Source organism: Meriones unguiculatus, chromosome 11 (genome assembly GCF_030254825.1).
Source record: "Meriones unguiculatus strain TT.TT164.6M chromosome 11, Bangor_MerUng_6.1, whole genome shotgun sequence".
In the NCBI taxonomy this organism is placed as follows: domain Eukaryota; kingdom Metazoa; phylum Chordata; class Mammalia; order Rodentia; family Muridae; genus Meriones; species Meriones unguiculatus.
In genome coordinates, this window is record NC_083359.1 from 8,964,410 (window position 1) to 8,988,377 (window position 23,968).

The 23,968-nt window shown below is 42.8% G+C and overlaps 1 protein-coding gene across 6 annotated transcripts in view; it reads right to left on the reverse strand.

Annotated features, from left to right (window-relative positions):
- Pigl (phosphatidylinositol glycan anchor biosynthesis class L) overlaps positions 1-23,968 on the reverse strand; it is a 59,600-nt gene that overhangs the window by 29,691 nt on the left and 5,941 nt on the right. For all 6 annotated transcript variants that reach the window (XM_021639155.2, XM_021639157.2, XM_021639153.2 and 3 more), the window contains exon 2: positions 16,828-16,927. In XM_021639155.2, coding sequence (XP_021494830.1) covers positions 16,828-16,927 — 100 coding nt within the window. The remainder of the gene's footprint in view (positions 1-16,827; positions 16,928-23,968) is intronic.

The window sequence follows — 23,968 nt, forward strand, 5'->3', positions numbered from 1 at the left end:
TGCCACCACCACCTGGTTGATCATCAATAACTTTTTAGGATAATTATATCCCATGAAAAATTAGAGTACTGTTTACCATTAAAAATAGATTTAAGGTAAATCACAAATTTAACTGGGTATCTTAGGTTTTGTTTGTGAGGCACACACCTTTTTGCAGGTCAGTTATTCTGTCCGGGAAGTAATAAAGAGGTTGTTGTAAAAAGGACCTTTGAGATAATCTAACAGAGCATGCATTTTATGACCAGAGGACCAAAGATCAGAGTGTGGGTGGGTCTGCCTGCCGTCCAAGGGCATGTGGAGCTATATCTAAAGTCCTGCTTGGCCCAAGTCTACTTCTAAGATGACTTTATTTGGAGATGGAGAATGTCTCAGGCCTTGCGAACACTTGCTGCTCTTCAAAATTTGACTCCTAGCATCCATATGAGTCTGTTACATGGGTCTCACAAATTTGTAAGTACAGTTCCAGGGGATCCAATGCCCTCTGCAGGCAAAGTGGCCACCCTCATAAATTATAACTAATTTTATTTATTTGTATGTGAACACAGGTACATGCATGCCAAGGTTCTCGAAGGTCAGAGAACAGCCTGCAGGGGTCAGTTTTGTCAGTTTTCTCCTTCTACTACTGCATGATCTAGGGATCAAGCCCAGGTTGTCAGCTTTACCTGATGAGCTACCTTGACAGCCTCAAGTTTTTGAGACAGCGTTTTTCTGTGTAGCCCTGGCTGCCAGTGTGTGTGTGTGCATGTGTGTGTGTGTGTGTATGTGCATGCGTGCATGTGTGTGCACGTGTTGTGTTGCTAAGGATCAAGCCCAGTCTCACGTGTACAAACATATATGCTATATTGAATTATACTCTCAGACCCACAGGGATTATTGAGGAAAAGTTCACTGTTAAATGGAGCAGTTACTCATTAACCCATGTCGTTTATAAAAAGTTTAGAAATAATGGTTTGCTTGGAGATGAGTCCCAAGAAAAGATCGTGATACTTAAGTTTACATGGCATATACTCAGCATCCTTGTACGTAAGAGATCAATAGTTATCTCTTGAAAAAAAATAAAAGAAATGAATAAACTCTTCCCAGGTTGTAATATATTGAAACAAAGTTCCAGGTTGTAATATATTGAAACAAAGTCCCAGGTTGTAATATATTGAAACAAAGTTCAATATGTTGAAACAACATCAAATCAAAGGTTAAGATTTACTTCTTCGTCTTTTTTTTCTTCCTATATTTAGGTCTCTTCCTCCTTCATCCTGAAGAAGAGTCTCCTGAGATAATAGGTAAAATAATCATCTTATTTCATTTTATGTCTGAGGAAAGAAAAACCCCAGGGAGGAGAAATTATTTGTCAAATGAGACACAGCTGATTCACAGTGGTGCCACAACCAAAACTCTTTAATTCCTGGACAGCAGCACTTTCTAGCACGCTCTATTTTCTGGCATTCTTTATGTCTGTCCTTTCTGCTGCTGGTAGTTACCTGTCTAAAGTCAAAGGAAAGACGACTATCGCTCAGTTGGCAGAGGGCTTGCCCTTAACGAGGCATGGTGCTGCCACCACACACCCGTTAGCCTAGCATTTGGGAGGTAGAAGCAGGAAGGTCCCAAGTTCAAGGTCATCCTCAGCTACATTAACTCAGGAAACCATCCTGAGCTCTCAGAGAGCCTGTCTAAACACCTCTGCTCACACTTCTTCCCTCTCTTCCCTCAAACTCCACTGAGAACAGTGGAGCAACAACTTTAATGAGAAACAAACATGGGATGATGCCTATCTGCCTCTGACTGAAGCCGCCTGGGAAGTGGTATTATCTTGGACATTCAACAGGACATACACTTTTCAAAATAGAGTCTCAACTGCGCCAGAAGCACCTGGTGATCTCTGACTGTGAAACAATGAGACCTAGAGACAATAAGTGGTCCCAAGACTAACATATTTTGAAGGAAAATCAGGTCAACAAGTTATTTCTAGTGCTTATAGCAACCTTCTTTGCCCCTAGGGGAGTACCAAGAAGTAAACATAAGAGTTAACTAAAGCCAGGCTGAGGTGGCACATGGCTTTGATCTCAGCACTTGGGAGGCAGAGAGCTCTGTGAGTTTGAGGCCAGCCTGGTCTATAAAGCGAGTCCAGGAGAGCCAGGGCTAGACAGAGAAACCCTGTCTCGGAAAACCAAACCAAACCAAAACAAAAACCTAAAAGAATATTTGGTAAATTAATTGAAGACAGTAACATTAAGTATAAGTTTCTGGTGGCCTCAGCTTGATAATCTATATCCTTTTCTGCTCTTTAAAACCTGCGGGGAATGTCGAGGTAAGCCTTTTGGAGGCCCATAGGGAATGGCGAGTGAAGCATCAGTGACTCCTTCTCCTCCGCGAAAGGTCCTGATCCACTGCACACAGTGTTGATCTACTAGGGACTCCTAGCACACTAAAAGTCTCCAAATGGATCAGAGGCTAGGGCAGTGACTGCTCCCCCTTCTTCATGGAAGTCTCCTACGGTGACTTTGCCCCCCATATCTCCCACATTTCCTTATAATCGCGCCAACCTGATTGTTGTTGGTGCTTGAGGCATGATATGGTCTAATCGCTCTTCAATCATTTAAAGGCAGTCACACTGTATAATAAAGTTAGATCTGCACCTTTGAGTCTGGTCTCCAGAGTCTGATTCCTGGGATTCTGTGTGGGCTCCATTGCCAGCACCCCCTTCCCCTTGGTTCCTGATACCCCAAAAAGCCAGTCTAGCAGGCAGCTGATTATTCAAGCATAAGAAGCAATCTAGAAATTCATCAACAGGAGAAATCTATATACAACACTTCAAAAATAGAAGAATAGAAGCTGGGTGTGGCAGTGCATGCTTTTAATCCCAGCAGCCCGGGAGACGCAGGCAGGCAGATGGCTGTGAGTACCAGGCCAGCCTGGTCTGGTCTACAAAGTGAGTGCAGGACAGCCAGGGCTACACAGAGAAACCTGTCTCAAAACCAAAACAAAATAAACAAAACAAAACAAATAAAATAAAACAACAAAACAAAATAAAAAGACCAAACAAACAAACAAAAGAATAAAAAAGATGAACAACATAATAATCTCAAAATACATTCCAAAGTCTCAAAGAATTATTGTTATTTTAGGAACAACAATGTTGTAACCTGCTTAAACCTATAGCCCCTCTGTTGAGATCGACTTTAGTTCTTAGCATAATTATGGCTCCTCTGTTAACACCTGCTACTTTGCTACCTGGACACTCTATGAAGTCCCCCAACTTCAGAACCGATCAATTAAAGGTCAGTTAGAAACGCTCTGTCTAGCTAGTCTAACTGAGGTGATACTGTTGCTTTCTACACCTGGATACTTGGTTGTGTTTTTTGTTACCTGATTGTTACCTAGTTGCAGTTTGTTTCCTACACCTGGTTACAGTTTTGTTACCTGGTCGCTACCTTTTATAGTTTTTGTTTGTTTGTTTTGTTTTGTGTTGTTTTTATATGCAAAAACCTGCTTTAGGAGCAGACCAAGGTCATAGTCTGGCTCTGGAGAACAGATTATGGCCAGGACTGGTTAGTTCCTGCTCAATAAACCTCTCTCTGTTGTTTGGTGTCTGAGCCATCATTGAGAGGCCATTCCGGAACCTGTGACAAACAGCAACACATGCATTTTCCACTCTTGAAAAACCTAATCAGCCAGCGAAACTCTGTGAAGTCACAGATGAATCAAAACCATGACTCGAGAAGTGGTAAATCATGATAAAAGACAATTTGTATTTCGATTAACTCAACATAGGGTTAACAAAAAAAACAACTGAGAGAACTCTCTTCCTCTTTTTCTTTTTAAAGAAACAGGAATTAAATCTAAAATCTCTGGAGGTTTCAAAGTCCAAGATCTAGTTACCAGTATCTGGTGACAAGAGTCATTCTAGAACAGAATGTGTCATATCTAAACTGCTAAAGCAGTTCCAACATTGTGGGAATTTGTGGACAGTCACCAGGAAGTTGTCCACATATGCTCAGAAAATAGATTCAGTTGCTAATCTGAAACACAGGTCAGAATAGCAACAATAACAACAGCTCACTAACTGCACTCCCAAGACATTTCCATTTACTTGTTCTGGGCTTATTTTTCTCTCTCTGTGTGTGTGTGTGTGCATGTCTGTGTGCAGGTGCATTTGCCTTGCACATGCAGAGGCCAGAAGAGAACATCCAATGTCCTCCTTGAGACAAGGTCTCTCACTGAACCTAGACCCTTATCCTGGGCATTGTTTCTGAGTCAACAGTACCCATCTTTATGGAAGAAGCCATATGTACTTTGTAAAAAGTTTCAATGTAGAGGTCTAGAGAGAAGGCTCAGAGGTTAAGAACACTGGCTGTACTTCCAAAGGTCCTGAGTTCAATTTTCAGTAACCACATTGGTGGCTCATAACCATTTATAATGAAGTCTGGTGTCCTCTCCTGGCCTGCAGGATACTGTACACATTTCTTTTTTTGTTTTAAAAGTTTCAATGCAAACACATCTTGAGCTTTATTGTACACATGGGAATGAGCTAACTTCATCAGAACACTTTTGTCCAAAATTGTTCTGTTCTTATATATAGCTGCAAGAAACCACCTGGTGTCGGACTCCAAAAATTTGGCCTAGCACCAGCTAACTAAGTCAGGCTGAACTGAATTTCATTCTCAACTCACCCAGATTGTTTTCCTACTGAGAGACCAAAGAATTAAAAATCAGTTGGTATTGGTATTGTTTTAAAGCACAAGCCTGAACGAAGGCGGAAGGCTAGCCAGGTATAGACATGTCCGGCCACCTGGGGAAAGAAACCAGCTTTACCGAATTCTTTTCCTGCCCACTAGAGGTATAGTTGCTAGGAAACAGGCCTAGATGGCCAAGCCAGAAGCGCTTATGGTCTTGGCATCTAAAGTAAACCAATCATTTCAAAAGTCAAATTCCCTTACTCAATCCTCAATCACGTAACGCCAAGGCATGTAACTCCCTGCTTACGTTTTTTTTTTTTTCTTTTCCCTTTGAAAACCTTGTTCCCCTAGACTGTGGGGCTGCAAAAGCAGGAAGTTTTTGCGACCCATGGCTCGAGCACGTATATAATAAAACCTCATGTATTTGCAGCAGACTCGATTCCTGGTAGACTATGGGGGTCTCATGAACTGGGCATAACACTTAGAGGAATCCACACTCGGAGCCATTTCCCATCCAAGCCCTCATTTTGCTTCTGAATTTTGGAAAACAAACAAACAAACAAACAAACAAACAAAAAAAAAAACCAAAAAAACAACAACTAAGTAATCCACCATACTTTAAATTTTAGTTTTATTTTATGCATTTGAGTGTTTTTCCTGAATGTATCTAAGTGCACCAGGTGTGTCTGGTGTCTGCACAAGCTAGATAAGAATCCTTCTGCTGTGGGTGCTGAAACCCGACCCCAGTCCTCTGCAGGCACAGCAAATACTCTTAATGCTGAGCTATCTCTAGTTCCCTTTCTTCTTTTGAGGTAGAGTTGTCAGTGAACTCACTGTAGACACAAGCTAGAGCCGTCGGGAAGAGAGACTCTTAATTGAGAAAATGCCTCCAGAAGACTGACCTATAGGAGAGTCTGTTGGACATTTTATTGATTATTGTTTGATGTGGGGGCGCCCAGCCCATTGTGGGTGATGCCAACCATGGGCATGTGGTCCTAAGTTGTGTAAGAATGCAATGCTGAGCTGGGCAGTGGTGGTGCACATCTTTAATCCCAGCGCTTAGATAGCAGAAGCAGGTAGATCTCTGAGTTTGGGGGCCTGCTGGTCTACAGAAGGAGGTCTAGGAGAGCGAAGAGGCTACAGAGAGAAACTTTGTCTAAAAAAGAAAGAAAGAAAGAAAGAAAGAAAGAAAGAAAAAAGAAAGGAGCAAGATGTGAAAGGCAAGCCAGTAAGCAGTACTCCCCTATTTCTCTGGTGTTTGCTTTAGTTCCTACTTCCAAATTCCTGCAACAAACCCTTTCCTTACCAAGCTGCTTTGGTCACAGCACTTAATCACGGAAACAGAAACCCTGACTAAGTGTCCTAGACTGGTCTTGAGCAGCTAGTGCTCAGCTTGTCTCATCATTAAAACGCGCGCGCGCACACACACACACATACACTTTTACCTTTATTTTGTGTGTCCATTCGCTTATATGTTGGAATGTATGTACACCTGTACACTATGTATGCTACACGTGTCCAGGGCCTGAGGGGACAGGGTACTCTCATCTGGGACTGGAGCTGTAGATGTTTGTGAGCCACCACGTGGGTGCTGGGACTAGAACCTGGATCCTCTGGAAGAGCAGCCAGTGCTACTAACTACTGAGCCATCGCTCCAGCCCTGACTCTTCATCTCTAAAAAGCAAAATTAATGGACAAATAAGGTACATTTGGCAATAATGTAAAACAAACCTAATCTAACTTTTTGCTGAGTGCAAGTGATTAAAACTATGAAAAATATAGAAAACTGTGAAGTATGTATTTTAAAACTCACCAAATCCTAGCAATCTCTGAATTACGGTTGTCTTGATCACTGTTCTATAGCTGTGATGAGACACCATGGCAAATGCAACTTTTTTTTTTTTTTTTTGAGACAGGCTTTCTCTGTGTGTAGCCCTAGCTGTCCTGGGACTCCATTTGTAGACCAGGCTGGCCTTAAACTCACAAAAATCTGCCTGCCTCTGCCTCCCGAGCGCTGGGATTAAAGGTATGCACTACCATGCCACACTGACCAAGGCAACTCTTATGAAAGAAAGACTTAATTGGGAGAATGCTTGGAATTTCAGAGGCTTAGCCCATTTTCACCATCTCATCATGTCAGGGACATGGCTGCCTGCATGGTGTTGAAGCAGCAGCTGAGAGCTACATCCTGGTCCACAGGCAGAGAGACAGACAGACAGACAGACAGACAGAGACAGAGAATAGACACTAGGCCTGGCTTGGGCTTTTGAAAACTTAAGGGCCACCTTCAGTAATATACTTCCTCCAATAAGACCACGCCTCCTAATCCTAATCTTTTCAAATAGTGCCAGTTAAGTATATGAGCCAATAGGGGCCATTCTTATTCAAAATACCACAGTGATTTATGAATGACCTACTGAGAGACATTTTGCAACTATTTGCTATTCTACACATTACTTTAATGAATGTCATAATATACAATATATAAAGTCACTACAAATCTTACTTTTTGTAACCTTTGAAAACTTCATCAGACCAGTGGTAGTGGTGCATGCCCAGGAGGCAGAGGCAGGTAGATCTCTGAGTTTGAGGCCAGCCTAGTCTACAGATCACTCTGTAGGTGTAGATGTTCCAGGACATCTAGGGCTACACAGAGAGACCTTGTCTGGGGTAAAAAAGAAAACAAAACCAACCAACCCACCAACCAACCAGCTCACTGAACTTCTTCCATCCTGCAGCATTGATCTGGTTTGGTAGTATACACATACAAGGTAAGAGGCTCACTGCGAAGGCTGGTCTCATGGCAAGTTCCACCTCAGCTGGGTCTATACTGTGAGGCTCTGTCTCAGAAAACAACAAACCAAGGGCCATCCAGATATATCAGTGGGTAAATGGATTTGTTGCTGAGCCTGATGACCCGAGTTCAACCCCCCAAGACCTGTACAGTCAGAATGGAGAACTAACTCCCCAAAGTTTTCCTCTGGCAGCCACACAGGCACCATGGCCACGGGTCTGCTCTCCCAAGCAAGTGCGTGGAACCTAAAATTAAGTGTAATTAAAACATGTTATGGTTAATCTTAATTTTTTCCACATTTATTTGCTTATATGTTTGTATGCGTGTGGAGGTCACAGGACAACTTGACAGATTTAGTTTTTCTTTCTGCCACGTGGGTTCTGGGAAACAAACCTGGGTCCTTACACTTAACATCAAGTACCTTTACTCACTGAGCTGTCCTAGAATCACTGTGGAAAATGACCCCTGCCTGTATCTGTGAGAGATTATCTAGATTAGTTTAACTGAGTTAAGAAGAACTGTCCTGGGCTGGAGAGATGGCTCAGAGGTTAAGAACACTTGCTGTTCTTCCAAAGGTCCTGAGTTCACTTCCCATGCAACCTCATGGTGGCTCACAACCATCTATAGTAAGATCTGGTGTGCAGGCAGAATGTTGTGGAAATAATAAATAAATCTTAAAAAAAAAAAAAGAAAAGAAAAAAAAGAAGAACTGTCCTAACTTTGGGTGGCACCATTCCGTGGGCTGGAATCCCATCTGAAAGGGGGTAGGGCAAGCTGAGCATAAACATTTACCATTCTCTGCTTCCTGTCTGCAGACAAAATGCAACCAGCTCTGCATCCCCTTGGAAATGTAAGTCAAAAGGATAAAAGCAAAACTCCAAACAAACAAACAAACAAACAAACGTCTTCCTTTCTCAGGTTGCCTGACAGGGGGAAAGTAGCCACCGTGCCAGACTAGATGGAAGCTCCAGACGCTAACGCAGGCTTCCTTCAGTTGTCTCTCCATAGACCCATCTCACTTCTTTCGTACCGACTTCCCTAATCAGGTCGCGTGGAGGCCCAGCCGCTCTTCAGTTCTCAGAATAATCTGGCCTTAAAGAAATGTGAAAGTGGCTTGAGTGTTCACGTGGTGGCTCCCTGTTAGAAGGTCCTCTTTGGTCTCCTTCCCTGGTTTCTTTTCTAGGAAACATTCTTGTCCTTTGCCTCCTCTTGGCAGCCTGGAGCCGTGCCCTGTCTTGCCAGCAGGGCTGAAACCCTGCCTTTGAACCTCAGCCCAGGCCCTCAGAATTTGGAGAAGAGGACTAGAGGTTTTCCTTTGATCTCACAGAGTTACAAGGTGCTAGGTCAGAGCCACCTTGGCTGTAAGTGCTGAAGGAGGGAAGCTCTGGGACAGGAGAGCAGGGGTTGAGGTACGTATGCAACAAACAGTCCAATGGTTCTAGGCTCTGCCTCCTGACTTCTCTTTTACTATATGATCTGCGTGAATTGATTGGGAAAGACTTCCAAGAAGTGCTAGTAAACCGGACTAATTTATGTGCTTTGGTGGAAAGCAGATTCTATTTCCTTACTCAGCTAAATTATGAAAGCATTTCTGATGCCACGCTGCTGGGAAAGAGGGAGATGTTTTATGTGCTAGACCCTTAGAGTGATGCAGGCTAATTGACAGAATGGGAAAATAGCTTCAGAAGGGCACTTTCAGCACTGAGGATCTAACTCTGGCAAGCACTTGCCCAGCATGGGTGAGGCGCTGAGTTCCCTCTCCACAAACAAAGCAGGCGGGAAACAAGCACAAACCTTGACACTCCCTTAGAGCTTCTACAACTGGCAAGTTAAGGGTTCACACTTTAAATGAGGAAAACAATGAGGCTTTAGGGCTCGGTGAACAGCTGACCAAACTAGTCTTGATGACGGCTGCTACCAACACTAATTTTCATAAACTATACTTTAAATTGTTTTTCTCTTTTTTTCAAAAGGTAGCATGGTGCTTTACTTATTCTGGACATTTTATAGCATCTCTGGAACGGTTTTTTTCTGTTCTTTCCCCCCCCCCCCCCACAAGACAGGTTTTCTCTGTCTTGGAACTCACTCTGTAGAGCAGATTGGCCTAGAACCCACAGAGATATGCCTGCCTCTGCCTGCCTGAGTTCAGGGATTAAAGGCATGCACCACCACACCCAGTTTTTTTTTTTTTGTTTTTTTTTTTTGTTGTTGTTTTGTTTTTTTTTTTTGAGACAGGGCCTATACTTCGTAGTTCTGGCTATCCTGGAACTTCCTATGTAGCTCAGGTTGGGTGCAAACTCAGAGATCTGCCTACGTCTGCTTCTGCCCGTGAGTGCTGGGATTAAAGGTGTGTGCTACCACACCTGGCTCTTTCTCCTTAAACTCCTCTCTCTGCTTCCTAAGTGCTGAGATCGAAGATGTGCCCATCTTAAAACATGCATTCTACTATTACATGACTCACTAAAGTAACAAAATTTATCCTTTTTAAAAAGATTTTATTTATTTTATGTATGAGTGCTATGTCTGCATGTATACCTGCATGTCAGAAGAGAGCATCAAATTCCAGTATCGATGACTGTGAGCCACCATGTGGTTGCTGGGAATTGAATTCAGGACCTATGGAAGGGCAGACAGAGCTCTTAACCGCTGAGCCATCTCTCCAGCCCCCAAATTTATCTTTAAAGGAGCCCTGTAACCACTTAGTTCTCTAATGACTGAGATTATGCCCTCTGTTCTAGTTGGCTTCTCTGTTGCTATGCTGAAACACGGCCAAAAGCACTTTAGGAGAGGAAAGGTTTTATTTGGTTTACAAGCCACAGTCCATCACTGAAGAAAGCCAAGAAAGTCAATGTAGCAACCTATGGGAAGGACCTGGAGGCAGGGCCATGGAGAAGTGCCGGCTTGCTTTCCACGGCTCTCGCAGTCTGCCTTCTCACAGCGCCCACGATCACCTGCCCTGGACCCCCCACAGTGGGTTTGGCCCTCCCACATCAATCGTTAATTAAGAACGTGCCCCACACACATTCCACAGTTCATGGAGGCACTTCCTCAGCTGAGGTTCCTTCTTTCCAGACGTCTCTAGTTTGTGCCAAGTTAACAAAGTCTTGCCAGCACACTCTTTCCTTGAAAACAGATTTCCCCACAAAGGGCTCATCCGGGGGTGCGCTCTACTGGCTGAACGTCTCTTGAAATCCAGCCTTGGAGCTCAGAGAAGACCAAACAGTTGACCATGCACAAAGCACTTCAGACCTACGATGGTCTTTCAGTTACGCTACCAAAGCAGCAACCTGCTTCTCTCCAGAAAGTCAGGGTCTATCTCATCCCCCTTCTGTCTTTGAGCCTTCCTAGTGTTGACATTTCTTAAATATGCGACTTCAGACTCTTAATTCCTCTGAGCTCTAGTTTCTTCATGTGCAACAAAACAAAGATCATAAAAGCTGCCTCGTAGAGTTATCACACAAGTTAAAGTGACGTGGCCTTTGAAAACATGTAGCCAGGAGTTTGCGCTTCATGCTATGCAGGTACAGAGTAGCCAGGAAACACACTGGTCGAAGCTTATGCCCTGCAGCCAGATGGTCTCAGTGCAAATGGCAGTTCTTCAGTCAGGCAGCTGAGTGACCTTGAGTGAATGTCTCAGCCTCATCATGCTCAAATTTGTATCAGGAAAATGGAAAATAATCGGATCGCCTTCAGGATTAAGCAAGATCATGGATTAAGTATGTTTTTGGCACTGACAGTAAGAGTTTTACACCTATGGTCACAGGTTACATACAGTCTTTTAGGAAAATTCCTTTCATTTCTTTGTGACACATCTAAAGGATCTGACAAAAGGAGAAGCTAAGACGCTTGCATATTTCTATGGGGTCGACTGTGCTCTTCCTCAGTTCATATTAAGTTAAAGCGCTATCCCCCCAAAGTGACTGTATTTGGAGGTGGCTCCTACGAGGCATATAGGTTAAATGAGGCCTAACAGTATGGAACTGGAGATCCCACTGGCTTGCTCCACAGGAAGGCACCACGTGGAGGTGGCAAAGAAGAGGACCTTCACCAGAAACTAGCCTTCACCCTTCCAGTATGGAGAACTGGGGGAGTATGTATCTCTGCTTAGGCTGACTGTCTCCAGCCTTTTGTTACAGCAGCCCAGGCAGGATGAAACAGATTTGATACTATGAAATACTAACTAAAACTGTGGAAGTGGCTTGTAGCTTTGGAGTAAGAAAATAGGTAGCTGGATGATCTTTGCTAGTGTGCTAGGTTTTTTTTTTTTTGGTCAACTTGATGCTAGCTAGGGTGAGCTGGAAGAGGGAATCTCAGTTGAGAAAATGACCCCATCAGAGGCCTGCAGGCATACCTATGTGGCTCTTCTTCTTCTTCTTCTCCGTCTTCTTCTTCTTCTTCTTCTTCTTCTTCTTCTTCTTCTTCTTCTTCTTCTTCTTCTTCTTCTTCTTCTTCTTTTTGTTGTTGAGACAGGGTTTCCCTGCGTAGCTGTCCTGGAGCCACTCTGTAGCCCAGGCTGGCCTCAGACTCTCGGAGCTGTGCGGCACTTCTTAATGACTGATGTGGGAGGGTCCTGCAATGGGGGCAGTGCCACTCCTGACCTGAATCCTTTCCTCCCTAACTTGCTTTTGGTTGTGTCTTTATTTTATTATATTATTATCACAGCAATCGGAAGCAAACTGGGACAGCTAGAAGAAGCTTGTATTATTTTGAAAGGAGGGCCAACAGAAATATGAACATAAAGGGCTACTTTGGGGCTGGGGAACTAGACCAGTGGATACAGTGCTTTCCATGTGAGAGTGGGGACCAGAGCTCGGCTCCCCAGGACCCATGCCAGCTGGGTGTGGGGTTTGTCATAATTGTAGCACATGAGGTCAACCTCAGGACTCTATATACATATGCATACACATGAACATGCTCATACATATGAGCATTCCAGCACATGGGAACACACTATAACACAAAGCATGGTAAATAAAATGTACAAACTGAAAGAGAAAAGCTATTCTGGCCTGATCCCTGGGAGCCACATGGTGGATGGCGAGGATCAACTTCTGCAGTCTGTCTTCTGATCTCCTCAAGCTTGTTATGCATGCATGCACACACACACACATAACAAGGCATGAGTGTATATCATACACGTGTACATACAACACACAATAATGTAATAAAATGTTTAAAAAGACCAATAAAAATCTTATTCACAACTATAGCAAAAACTAATATTACTCGAAATAAACAGCAAGAACTCTTTAGCTCCTAGAATTAAAAAATAAAAAAACAAAACAAAACAAAAAACTGCAGAGCTGGGGAGGAGCAGAGGAGGGCATTTGCTGAGCATCACAAGGTTCAGGTTTTGTCTCCAGCACAGTAAAAAAGCTTCTAAACCAACTAAACAAAAAATTAAAAATTAAAAAAAAATTTAAAAATTGCAAATCATATTCTTTAACAAAAGAGTTACTGGGTAATCGACTAACGGTCTGAAGATTTTTTTTTTTTTAATACATGGTGAAACTGTAAGTCATTAGAAAGATCTAAATATCAGGAAAACACTGAATAAAATAATTGTAGACTGCCGAGGCTGGCTTCAAATCCATGACCCTCCTTGCTCAGCTGGGATTACAGCTCCAGCTCAGCGAAGTATCTTATCTTTATGGTAAATCTTCACAACCACTGATGGGTTCTGATGAGGCTATTGTGCTACACTAGACTCTCTCTGGATGACTGTGTGGGTGAGGACAGGACCATTAGAGCTATTGTAAAATGATCCCAGCAGGATTACCCAGCAGGTGGGTAATCCCAGCAGGTGGATAATATTACTATCACCCACCCCTGTCTAGAGCAGCCGATGCCTTCTTTATCCAATAATATTCAGATTCCAATCTTCCATGGTCAAGAAACAAGATGCCCCCATCCCAATCCAGAACAAGTTGAGATCAAGTTTGTTGGAAAGTTTAGAAAATAAAGATAAACAAGTAGCAAGGATGGTGGACCCCTCCTTGGGGTGCTGACTGGAGAGGCCTTTACTTGGCTCGTCTTCCAGCTCCTTAGCACTGTGCACATTCAGAATCTATACAAGATGGAGCACTTCTTAGATCAGTGAGGCGCATCTTCCTCCTACTCTCCTTTGTATGTTCCAAATGATGAAGTCAGATGTGTTTGTGAGGTCAACAGTTCACCTTAGGCATTGGCTAGTGCTTCCCTGCCAACACTAAACAAGGGTTAATTCCTGGACGATGGGCACTGAAAGATACTGAGAGAGCGTATAGTGAAGATACTTTATCCACCATTCTGTTCTCTAAAAATAGCAGAGCTCAGAGGGCGAAACACTTGCCACAAAACCTGATGATCTGAGTTCCATCCTTGGTACCCCATGGAAGGAGAGAATGGCAGTGGCTTCTATAGCTGTCCTTTGACCTACACAGACACATACGCACCACACACATGCAGACACACACACAGAAAACAAACGTAATTAAGAACAGCAGAGCAAACATTAAACATACATATGTGTGTACATATATATATATATATATATATATATATATATATATACTATTTTTTTTTTTTGGTTGGTTTTTCAAGATAAGGTTTCTCAGTATAGCCCTCCCTGGCTGTCCTAGAAGTAGCTGTGTAGACCAGACCGGCCTCAATGTCACTGATATCTGCTTATCTCTGAGATTAAAAGTGTGTACTATCACTCCTAGAAAACATTTTTTTTAATTTATTTTATTTATGTGTATGGGTGTTTTGCCTGTACATCATCACATGTGTGCAGTGCTCAGAAGAGGGTGTCAGATCCTCTGGATCTGGAATTACAGATAGTTGTGAGCAGCCATGTGAGTGCTGGGAATTGAACCTATGTCCTCTGGAAAAGCAGTCAGTGCTCACTGCTGGACCATCTCTCCAGTCTATAATTTAAACTTTTTTTTTGGTTTTGTTTGGTTTTGATTTTTTTGTTTAAGAATTGTTTCTCTGTATAGCCCTGGCTGTCCTGGAACTTACTCTGTAGGCCAGATTGGCCTGGAACTCACAGAGATCTGCCTGCCTCTCCCTCCACTGCCTGGCTGCAACTTAAACTTTTTAAAATGCCAGTTTATTTTTGTGTGAATATGTATGTGCCACAGGAAAAAGTGCAGGCATCAGTTCTCTTTCTACCACATGAGTCTTGGGGATTAAACTCAGGTTGTCTATTTTATATCTTTAAAGCAGATATTTTTATCCTCTGACTCTCTGTAGCTCCAGGCTGCAATATTTCTATCTCAGCCTCCCTAGAGGCAAAATATTTTAAGAAACATTTAGGGGGCTGGAGAAATGGCTCAGAGGTTAAGAACACCGTCTGCTCTTCCAAAAGTCCTGAGTTCAACTCCCAGCAACCACATGGTGGCTTATAACCATCTATAATAAGATCTGGTGTCCTCTTCTGACATGCAGGCAGAATGCTGTATAAATAATAAATAAAATATTAAAAAAACATTTAAAAATTACTACTTAGGAGATTGGGTGTGGTGGTGCAATCCTTTAATCCCAGCACTAGGGAGGCAGAGTTAGGCAGATTTATGTGATTTCAGGACCAGCCTGGTCTAGAGAACAAGTTCTAAGACAGCCAGGGCTATATAGTGAGACCCTAAGCACAACCCAGCATGTGGGCAAACTGGTGAGGTACAGTGATCTTTAAGCTCCCAAACTGTGAAAGTCACAAAAACCAACTGGTTCAGTGCAAGTTTTTAAGCCCAAAATTTTGTGACAAATAAATTTACATAGAAAAATATACGTGGCATTAAATTTTTTTTTTAGTTCTTTTTATTTCTTTAATGAGGGTGTGTGCAGGTACATGTATGACACCAAGCACATATATGTCAGAGGACAACTTCCGTGACAGCGCTCACTTCCACCTTGTTTAAGACAGGGCCTCCTGTTCACGGCTTCTGACAACAGGCCACCTGGCCCGCACACCCTGGGGGATTCTCCTGGCTCTATCTTTCATCTTACTCTGTGTGTGTGTGACTGAATTTGACTTTTACTATGCTGAGCCTCCTGCTTGTAAGGCAACTGCTACTTAGTGAACTACCTCCTTAGACTGACTCACGCACATTTAGGATTATAACATTTTTCACATGTCATGAATACATGTATACTTGCAATGATGTTCTCATTGTTAATATAAGCCACTTTGAGTTGGGCAGTGGTGGTGCAAGCCTTTAATCACTGCATTCAGGAGGCAGGGGTGGGGGGATCTCTGAGTTTATGGCTAGAGACAGGGTTTCTCTGTGTAGTCTCCTCTGTCCTGGAACTCACTCTGTAGACAAGACTTAGCCTTGTAAATTGTAAAAATCAAGGGTTTTTGTAGCGGTGACCCTCATTCACACTGTACTAAGGTGTCTCTGATATTCCATTGTTAATTGCTGAACCAGCCTTGAGGTAAATGCTAACAGATTCTGGCATTGTCGTTGTCTCAATGTTGTGTAAAAACTGTCAATAAGGAGCTGAATAGTCTATTGCTGGGAGGAGAGTTAAGGCAGGACTTGCCGTCCCAGGAGGGGCATCCTACATGGACCAGACAGAGAGGAAGGAGAGGGCGAGGTCACTGGCTATGAGGGAGTCACCATGAGGACAAAGAGGGAGCAGGAGCTGCTGGGGCAAGACTAGAGGACAGGTAACAGGGCATGTGTGTGGGAAGTAGGTCAGGCCAGTACAGACAGGTTAGAACAGGCGAGAGTCTGCCCAGATATAGTCTTTAAAGCTTATTATAAATGTAACAGGTCTCCGCCTCATTATTTGGGAGATAGAGTGAGCGTAGAAGTAGCCATTAATTCAACAGCTTTTAGATAAAAAAAACCCAAAATACCATCGGTATAAATTTCTGATTCTTCCAACCCTTTAAAAGACAGATGTCCTAGCTCTTTCCATCACCAAGGTCAAGTAACAATGGAGAAATAATGACACTAGGAATGAACACTCTGACTGTAGGTATGAGTCTCCATCCATTTTCCCTGCCAAGAAAAGCCAAGCCTTGGAGAAACTGCTGCTTCCAGGCCTGGGAAAGGAAGTTACAAGAAGGTCCTGGAGGTTGGAGAGGTAGCAGGGTTGGTGAGTACTTAGAGCATGTGCAGAGTCCTAGGTTTGATCTGAACTCGGCGCATAGCTGTGACCCCAGGCCTTGGGGGTGTGGAGGCGGGTAGATGAGGAGTTCAAGATCATCCTTAGTTACACAGGGCGTTCAAGGCCAGGTTGAAAACCAACCAAACAACAACAAAAGTAAAAGTAAGATCGACTTATACTCACATTAGGTTTTGTGTCTTTTCAATGTGCCAGTGTAGATTTATTGCCAATAGAGTTCTACATTCTTAAAGGACAAATTACCTGTTGTCAATAATCATTACACGGGAAGGTGGGATCCCTAAAACTTCACAGCTCTGCAAAAGTTCTTTCTTTCGAATCTCTCCTTGATTGTAGAAATTTCCTGAGGGAACAGATACAATGGTACTTTAGCTGTAGAGGCCTGTCTGCTCACGCATTTCTATCTTGTCTTGTTCCCTGAGGGGTTTAAACTGTCTAAAAAAGCCAGGATTGTAATATGAAGCCGAAGTAAATACAACATTTAATGTTAAGGTATTCCTATTAGCAGATTACTAGCAGCATACATCTTAGCACCACCAGCCACAATTCCTGTCTATCTATCTATCTATCTATCTATCTATCTATCTATCTATCTATCTATCACCTATCTGAGCAGGGTTGTGCCTCATATGTGTGAGGCACGGGGTTTGACAGTCAGCCTCATCATTACCCAGGTCTCCAGAGCTGGGTGCCACATGCCTGTAATCACACTGGGAAGCAGAGGCAGGCAGATCTCTGTGAGTTCGAGACCAGCCTGGTTTACAAAGCAAGTCCAGGACAGTGAAGGCCTCACAGAGAAACCCTGTCTCAAAAAGCAAAAGAAAACAAAGTGGTGGGGGTGGGGGTAGGGAAACAAGAAAGCAGGCTGAGCAGGCCAGGAGGTGCAAGCCAGTGAGCGGCACGCTTCCATGGCCTCTGTATCAGCTCCTGCCTCCAGGTTCCTGCCCAGCTTGAGTTCCTGTCCTCACTGCTTTTGATGATAAACTGTTTATAAGGAAGTGGGAGTAAATAAACCCTTTTGTCCCAAGTTGCTTTTGGTCATGGTGTTTCAACACAGCGATAGCAATCCCGACCCCTAAGACAGAAGACAGGGTCTCTATTATGTACCTCTTGCTGTCCTAGAACTCCCCATGTGGACCAAGCTGACAGATCCTCCTGACTCTGACTCCTGAGCTGGTGTTAAGGGCCTGTACCAGGGCTCCTGGCACATCCTCTTTTTAAAAGTCTTGTAATCCACTGATCCAACAACTTATAGATTCTTTACCAATGTGTGCCATAGCCCCTGTGAACAATTCTCTTCTGTAGCCCTACAAATAACAATACAGCGAGGTTTCGGTGTCACTTAAAATGCACACTCATTTGGAGCATTACCTAACTAATGCACTTCCTAATTAAAATTTCCTCAAAGTAGTTGCATATATGGTTTGTGTTTAACTTTTCTGAGCCAAAGTTCTTTGACTTTGATTTGTAGTGTGTGGATAATGACTAATTCACAAGGTTTCCTGGAAGGTTATTTAATGTACATTAAAGCACTCAATTAAGCAGTGTTTGTTTTCTCTTCCCTTTACCATCTTTGTTTGAGATGGGATATTGATGCATAGGCCTGGCTGGCCTGAAACTTATTACGATCCATTAACTTAAAAATGTATTTGGATGGAAAAAAATCCAAGTTTCTACCATTATGAAATGAGGGAATATAGTCCTGTGGACAAAGGTGTGACTAGAATAATGAAATTACATTGACTATGTAAGACAATAAGAACTCAATAAAGACTTTCACATATGCTATTGGAGGACCAACAGGAAGTAGTAAAGTAATCAACAGATCAAATGCAGCAAAAATGACCACTTATTTTCAGCGTTCCGGCACTTGGGAAGCTGAGGACTATATAGTGAGTATCAGGTCAGCCTGGGCTAACAGAAACAAAACAAAACAAAACACAACAACAACAACAACAACAACAAAATCCAAACAACTAGAATTAAAAGAATAAGCAAAAGACTTAGACATTTTCCAAAGAAATAATAAATGGCCAACAGCATGTGAAAAGACACTCACCAGCACTAGTGAGTAGGAAAATGTAAATCAGACCCACAACAGAGTATCATTTAGTATCAACTAGGATGGGTGTGGTTCCAAAATGTAAAGCTCTGAGCGCTGATGAAGGTGTAGAACAAACTGTGTCTATGGCACATTGCTGGAGGGAACGCAGAATGGTACAACTGCTATAGGAAAATGTATTAATTATTCAGAAATTTTATTTATTTAGTTGTTTTTTTTTTCCGAGACAGTTCTGGCTGGCCTAGAACTTGCTATGAAGACCAGGCTAGGTCCACCTGCCTCTGCTGGGACTAAAGTCATGTACCACCATGCCTAGCCTATTCAGAAATTTAAACACTGTATCACAATGTGATGCAAAAGTTCCACTCACAAGAACACACTTAAAAAAAATTAGAAACTGGTAAGCTAATAGGTACTTGCACATCTGTTTATCGAGTCTTTATTCACACCAGCTAGAGTAGACAACACCAAGTTGAATCAACAGAGGATAGAATGAAAAAAATATGATACACACAGAACAAAACCATTATTCAGCCAGGAAAACAAATGCAGAGGGGCTGGGATTTAGCTCATTAGCTGCCCAGCATGTGTGAAGCCCTGGGTTCAATCCCCAGTACTAGAACTCCTGCGTCACACATAAAATAGGAACCAAGTAGATGAGAATGTTGGCATAGGCCATAATCCTGAGACAGGATTGTGAATGCCAGGCCATCATGGGTCACATACTGAGTTTGGGGCAGTCTAGAATAGATGGTGAGATCCTGATACAAACAAAACAAAGTTATAAAACATGTTACAATACTGATGAGCTTAAAAAATATTAAAGTAATATAAGCCATATGTGAAATAACAATGACTGCATGATTTTATTTATATAAGACAGCTGAACATGCAAAGTCACAGACACAGAGTAGAATTGTAGTCACAAAGGCTAGAGGAAGGAAGGAAGGAATAGGAAGTAATTACTTAATGAGTTACAAAGTTTCTCTTTAGAAGATGAAATAGGAGTTGATTATGTAATTTTGTGATGGTACTTGCTATGCTAAATTGAACATTTCACTCATCTATCTATCTATCTATCTATCTATCTATCTATCTATCTATCTATCTATCTGGCTTTTTGAGTCTGGGTTTCCCTGTATAGCCTTGGCTGTCCTGGACTTGCTTTGTAGACCAGGCTGGTCTCGAACTCACAGAGATCCACCTGCCTCTGCCTCCCCTAGTTCTGGGGTTAATGGTGTGTACCACCTCACCCAGCTTGAATTGAACATTTAAAAATGTTCAAAATAGTAAATTTTATATCATAAATATTTATGACACAAATGAAAGGAACAATAAAAACAGAAACCAGAGGATCACTCAATGAAACTCTTCCAGGGAGCTGGTGATATGGCTCAGCCGGGAAAAGGGCTTGATGCCAGATGACCTGAGTTCAATTGCCAAGACTCAGGGTGGAAGGAGAGAATCGAGTCCTTTAGCTTTCATATGGCATGCATAGGCTCATACACATACATACATGCACTAAATAAATAAATAAATAAAGTGATAAAAAAATTAAAAAAAAATCATCTGACACGGGTCCAGAACAGAACTCAGGTCCTCTGGAAAAGAAGTAACTTTTCTTAACTGTTGAGCCATCTCTCCAGCAATTAAAACAATTTTAAGGATCTTTTAAGGAAAAAAAAGCACCAAGTCCATATCTACAGCTGACTGTACTTGTAAGTGGGGTGGCTTTTCACTCTTCCTGAAAGGTAGGACCATTTTGACTCACAGAAATGGTGATGTTAGTTTCCCTGACCTGTGACTTACAGGTGGCCATAAACAAAGCCAAACACACGGAGGGACTGTCTTTTTGTCATGACAATAGGCATCCGTGTCTCAGATGGAACTAGAAGCCTGAGTAAGAACAGTATCTTTCCGCTGAGGTGACGTTATAAACAGCGTTTCCAATACTGAGTTCTTAACAGTTCCTGGTGTTTTGTTGACCACCTCTGTTCTACTCTTCCAACTGAGTAACGCTGCTATCTTTCCCCCTCTACCGGAGTCTTTTAGTTCATAGGTAATGTTTGACACATTAGAATTTCTCTTTGATCTCTGAAATGGTGTCTTCTTCAATTAGTATTTCTTTTATAGCTGTCTATAGTTTAATCACATCTTCCAGTTTTACTCTCACAAGTCTAGTTCAGGCTGTGGGATCTGGCTAAGTCAGTAGCGTGGTTGGCCGGCATGACACCTTGGGGTTGACACTCAGGACTTGGATGGTGGAGGCAGAAAGATTAGCAGCTTAGGGTTATCTTTAGCTACACAGTGAGTTTGAGGCTAGCCCGGGTTAGGTGAGAGAGACCCTGTATTAACACAGAAACAAACAAGCACACAGACACAGACACAGACACAACATAAAATCTTCCCCAGATCTAGCTCAGCTGGGGATGTGGCTCAGTAGCAAAATATTAGACTCAGTCTGTAGCACTGCAAAAATGAAACAAAACAATAACAGCAAAACCAAAACACTCCAACTAAGTACATAACCAGCGAGACAACAGTATTTCCCTTAAAAAAATATTTAATTTATTTGTGTGTATGCGTGTGTGCAGGCGTGCATGGCGCAGTATACATGTAGGGGTAAGAGGACAGCTTTTGAGAGCTGGTTATTTCCTTCCACCATTTGGATCTTGGAGATTTAAACTCAGGTATCAGGCTTCGCTATTGGTGCCTTTACCAGCCCAATATTTCTTTGTGGGATAGGTATTACTATGTTGCTCAAACTGGCCCTGAACTCCTGGTCTCAAATGATCCCTCTTGCTTCAGCCTTCCAAGCAGCTGGAACTATAGGTCCAGCTAACACCAGCATTTTCTCTTCTCTCCCTCCTTTTCTCTTTGTGTCTTTCTTTCTGAGATAAGAGTCACATGTATCATGCAGCCTAGGCTGCCCTTGAATTAAACATAGCCAAGAATGGCCTTGATCACCTGGTCCTCTTGTTTCGACCCCCCAACTGCCATATTACCAGCATGCACCTGGCTTAACAACATCATTTTTACAAGCAATTATACCTTGTGTGGCTTATTTATTTGTGTTGTTTTTGAGACAAGAGTGTCTAGTGCAGCTCTGGCTGTCCCAGAGCGTGCTCTGTAGACCAGGCTGGCCTCGAACTCACAGAGATCCACCTGCCTCTGCCTCCTGAGTGCTGGGATTAAAGTTGTGGGCTCGGCTTTAAAGTGTGTGGTTTTAAGGTAGGGCAGTGGGGTCCACGAGCTGGCTCATTGAGTAAAGCATCTACTACTGCCTGACCACTTGAATTTGGCCCACATGGTGGAAGGACTTCTGAAAGCTGCCCTCCGACTTCCCTAAGTATTTCCTGGTGCGCACACACACACACACACACACACACACACACACGCATACACAAAAACACAGCAAAAAATGTTAAAAAGAATAAAATAGGGGCTGTGTATAAGGTTTTTGGCATATCGTTTCTAAGATAATTATGGTTGTACAGAAAGGGTAAATGAACATACATTTTTAAATGTATAAAGTCCTAATAAGGAGCTGGAGAGATGGCTCAGTGGTTACGAACACTTCTCTTGTGGATCACCTGGTTCCAGTTTCCAGTACCCACATGGTGCCTCACAATAGCCTGCAACTCTAGCTCCAGGGGATTTGCTGTCTTCTTCTGACTTGCATGTAGGAAAACTTATTCGTACACATAAGACAATCTTTAATTCTAATAAATAATCTAGCAGTCAACCCATCAGCACAAGTGCTTATGGAGGGGCACTTCCTTTCTGTTGTCGTTGGGCAGCCTTGTACTGTTGGTTGCTATGATCATATGGCAACCATATCAGCTTGTTGTAACGAAGCTATTTCCTCTTGGGCCTGATATGTCTCCCCAGAGGCCATCACGGAGCAGAAGCTGAGGTAGCGACCTACATCCAGTCATGGCAACAAAATAAGCAAAACAATAATGATAACTAGGTCTGAGGTAAAGGTAATGGGTCCTTTTAACATTCCCTGTAGAAGGCAGGGGGCATCATGAGACCCTCAGTTGAGATTCTAACCACTACTCCTTCCTACCCCCAGCTGCATGTGGTCTTGTACCTGTGTGTCAGTGAAAGTGTCCACCTTTCCTGGGATGGGACTTCCTGGGGACGCATTTGCCTTTGAGTCATCTATGCTCCTACAAGTAACTTTAGTAAAGTCACTGCTTCATCATCTAGACTCGGGAAGAATCATTCCTTTGGTCTGTTGGTCTGGGGGTAAAAGTCATGGGACACAGCTTAACCCTGAAAAAAGAAATCTATGTATGTAGGTGTTAGTAAACACCAGTGGATGTAGCCTGCACGTGTGTATTCCACATGCTGTGCTCGTGTAGGAGGGAGCCAGGGATTGATGTTGAGTGTCTTCCTCTATCGTTCTCCACCTTAGTTTATTTTATCTTTTGGTTTTTTGAGACAGGATTTCTCTGTATACCCTGGGCTGTCCTGGGCTTGCTTTGTAGACTGGGCTTTCCTCCCACTCACAAGTCCAGGATAGCCAAGACTACAAAGACAAACCATGTCTTAGGAAAAAAAGACATTTTAAAAATTCATTCTATTTTAGGTGTTTTTACCCTGCATATATGTATGTGCACCTGTCCACACTTGGTGTCCATGGAGGTCAGATGAAGGCATCAGATTCCCTAGAGCTGGAATTATGGCAGTGAACCACTCATGTGGGTGCTGGAAACTGAACCTAGGTCCTCTGCAATAGCAGCAATTGCATTTACTCAACAAGCCATCCCTTTCTCCCCAATTTATTCCATTCCTTTTTTTGAGACAGGGTTTCCCGGTGTAGCCTTGGCTGTCCTGGACTTAATTTATAGACGCGGCTGGCAGACAGAGATCTGCCTGCCTCTGACTCGGGAGTACTGGGATTAAAGGCGTACACCACCACTGCCCAGCTTATTCCATTCTTAACAGAGTATAATCAATAGGATTTTTTTTTTTTAATGAAAAAGACATTTTAAATGCATTGGGTTAGAAAGAACAGAGTTAAACTGTCTCTTTCTCCCCCTCCCCCCAGGTTGGTCTAGAATCAGTATATAGGGAGGATAAGCTTGAGCTCTGACCCTTCTGCTGCTAACTACCAAGCACTGGGATTATAGCCATCACATGTGCCTCAGACTGCCCCTTTAGGCCGCGTTTAAATGTTTCTCAAGAAGGAACGCTGTGAAGAGCTGTTAATGACTAAAATGGAATTATTTAAAATAACCCAGTAAGCTTTATTTTAGGAAGTATGGTGAGTCAGATGTCTGCCAAAACTCTCTGACCACGTGAGATAAAAGG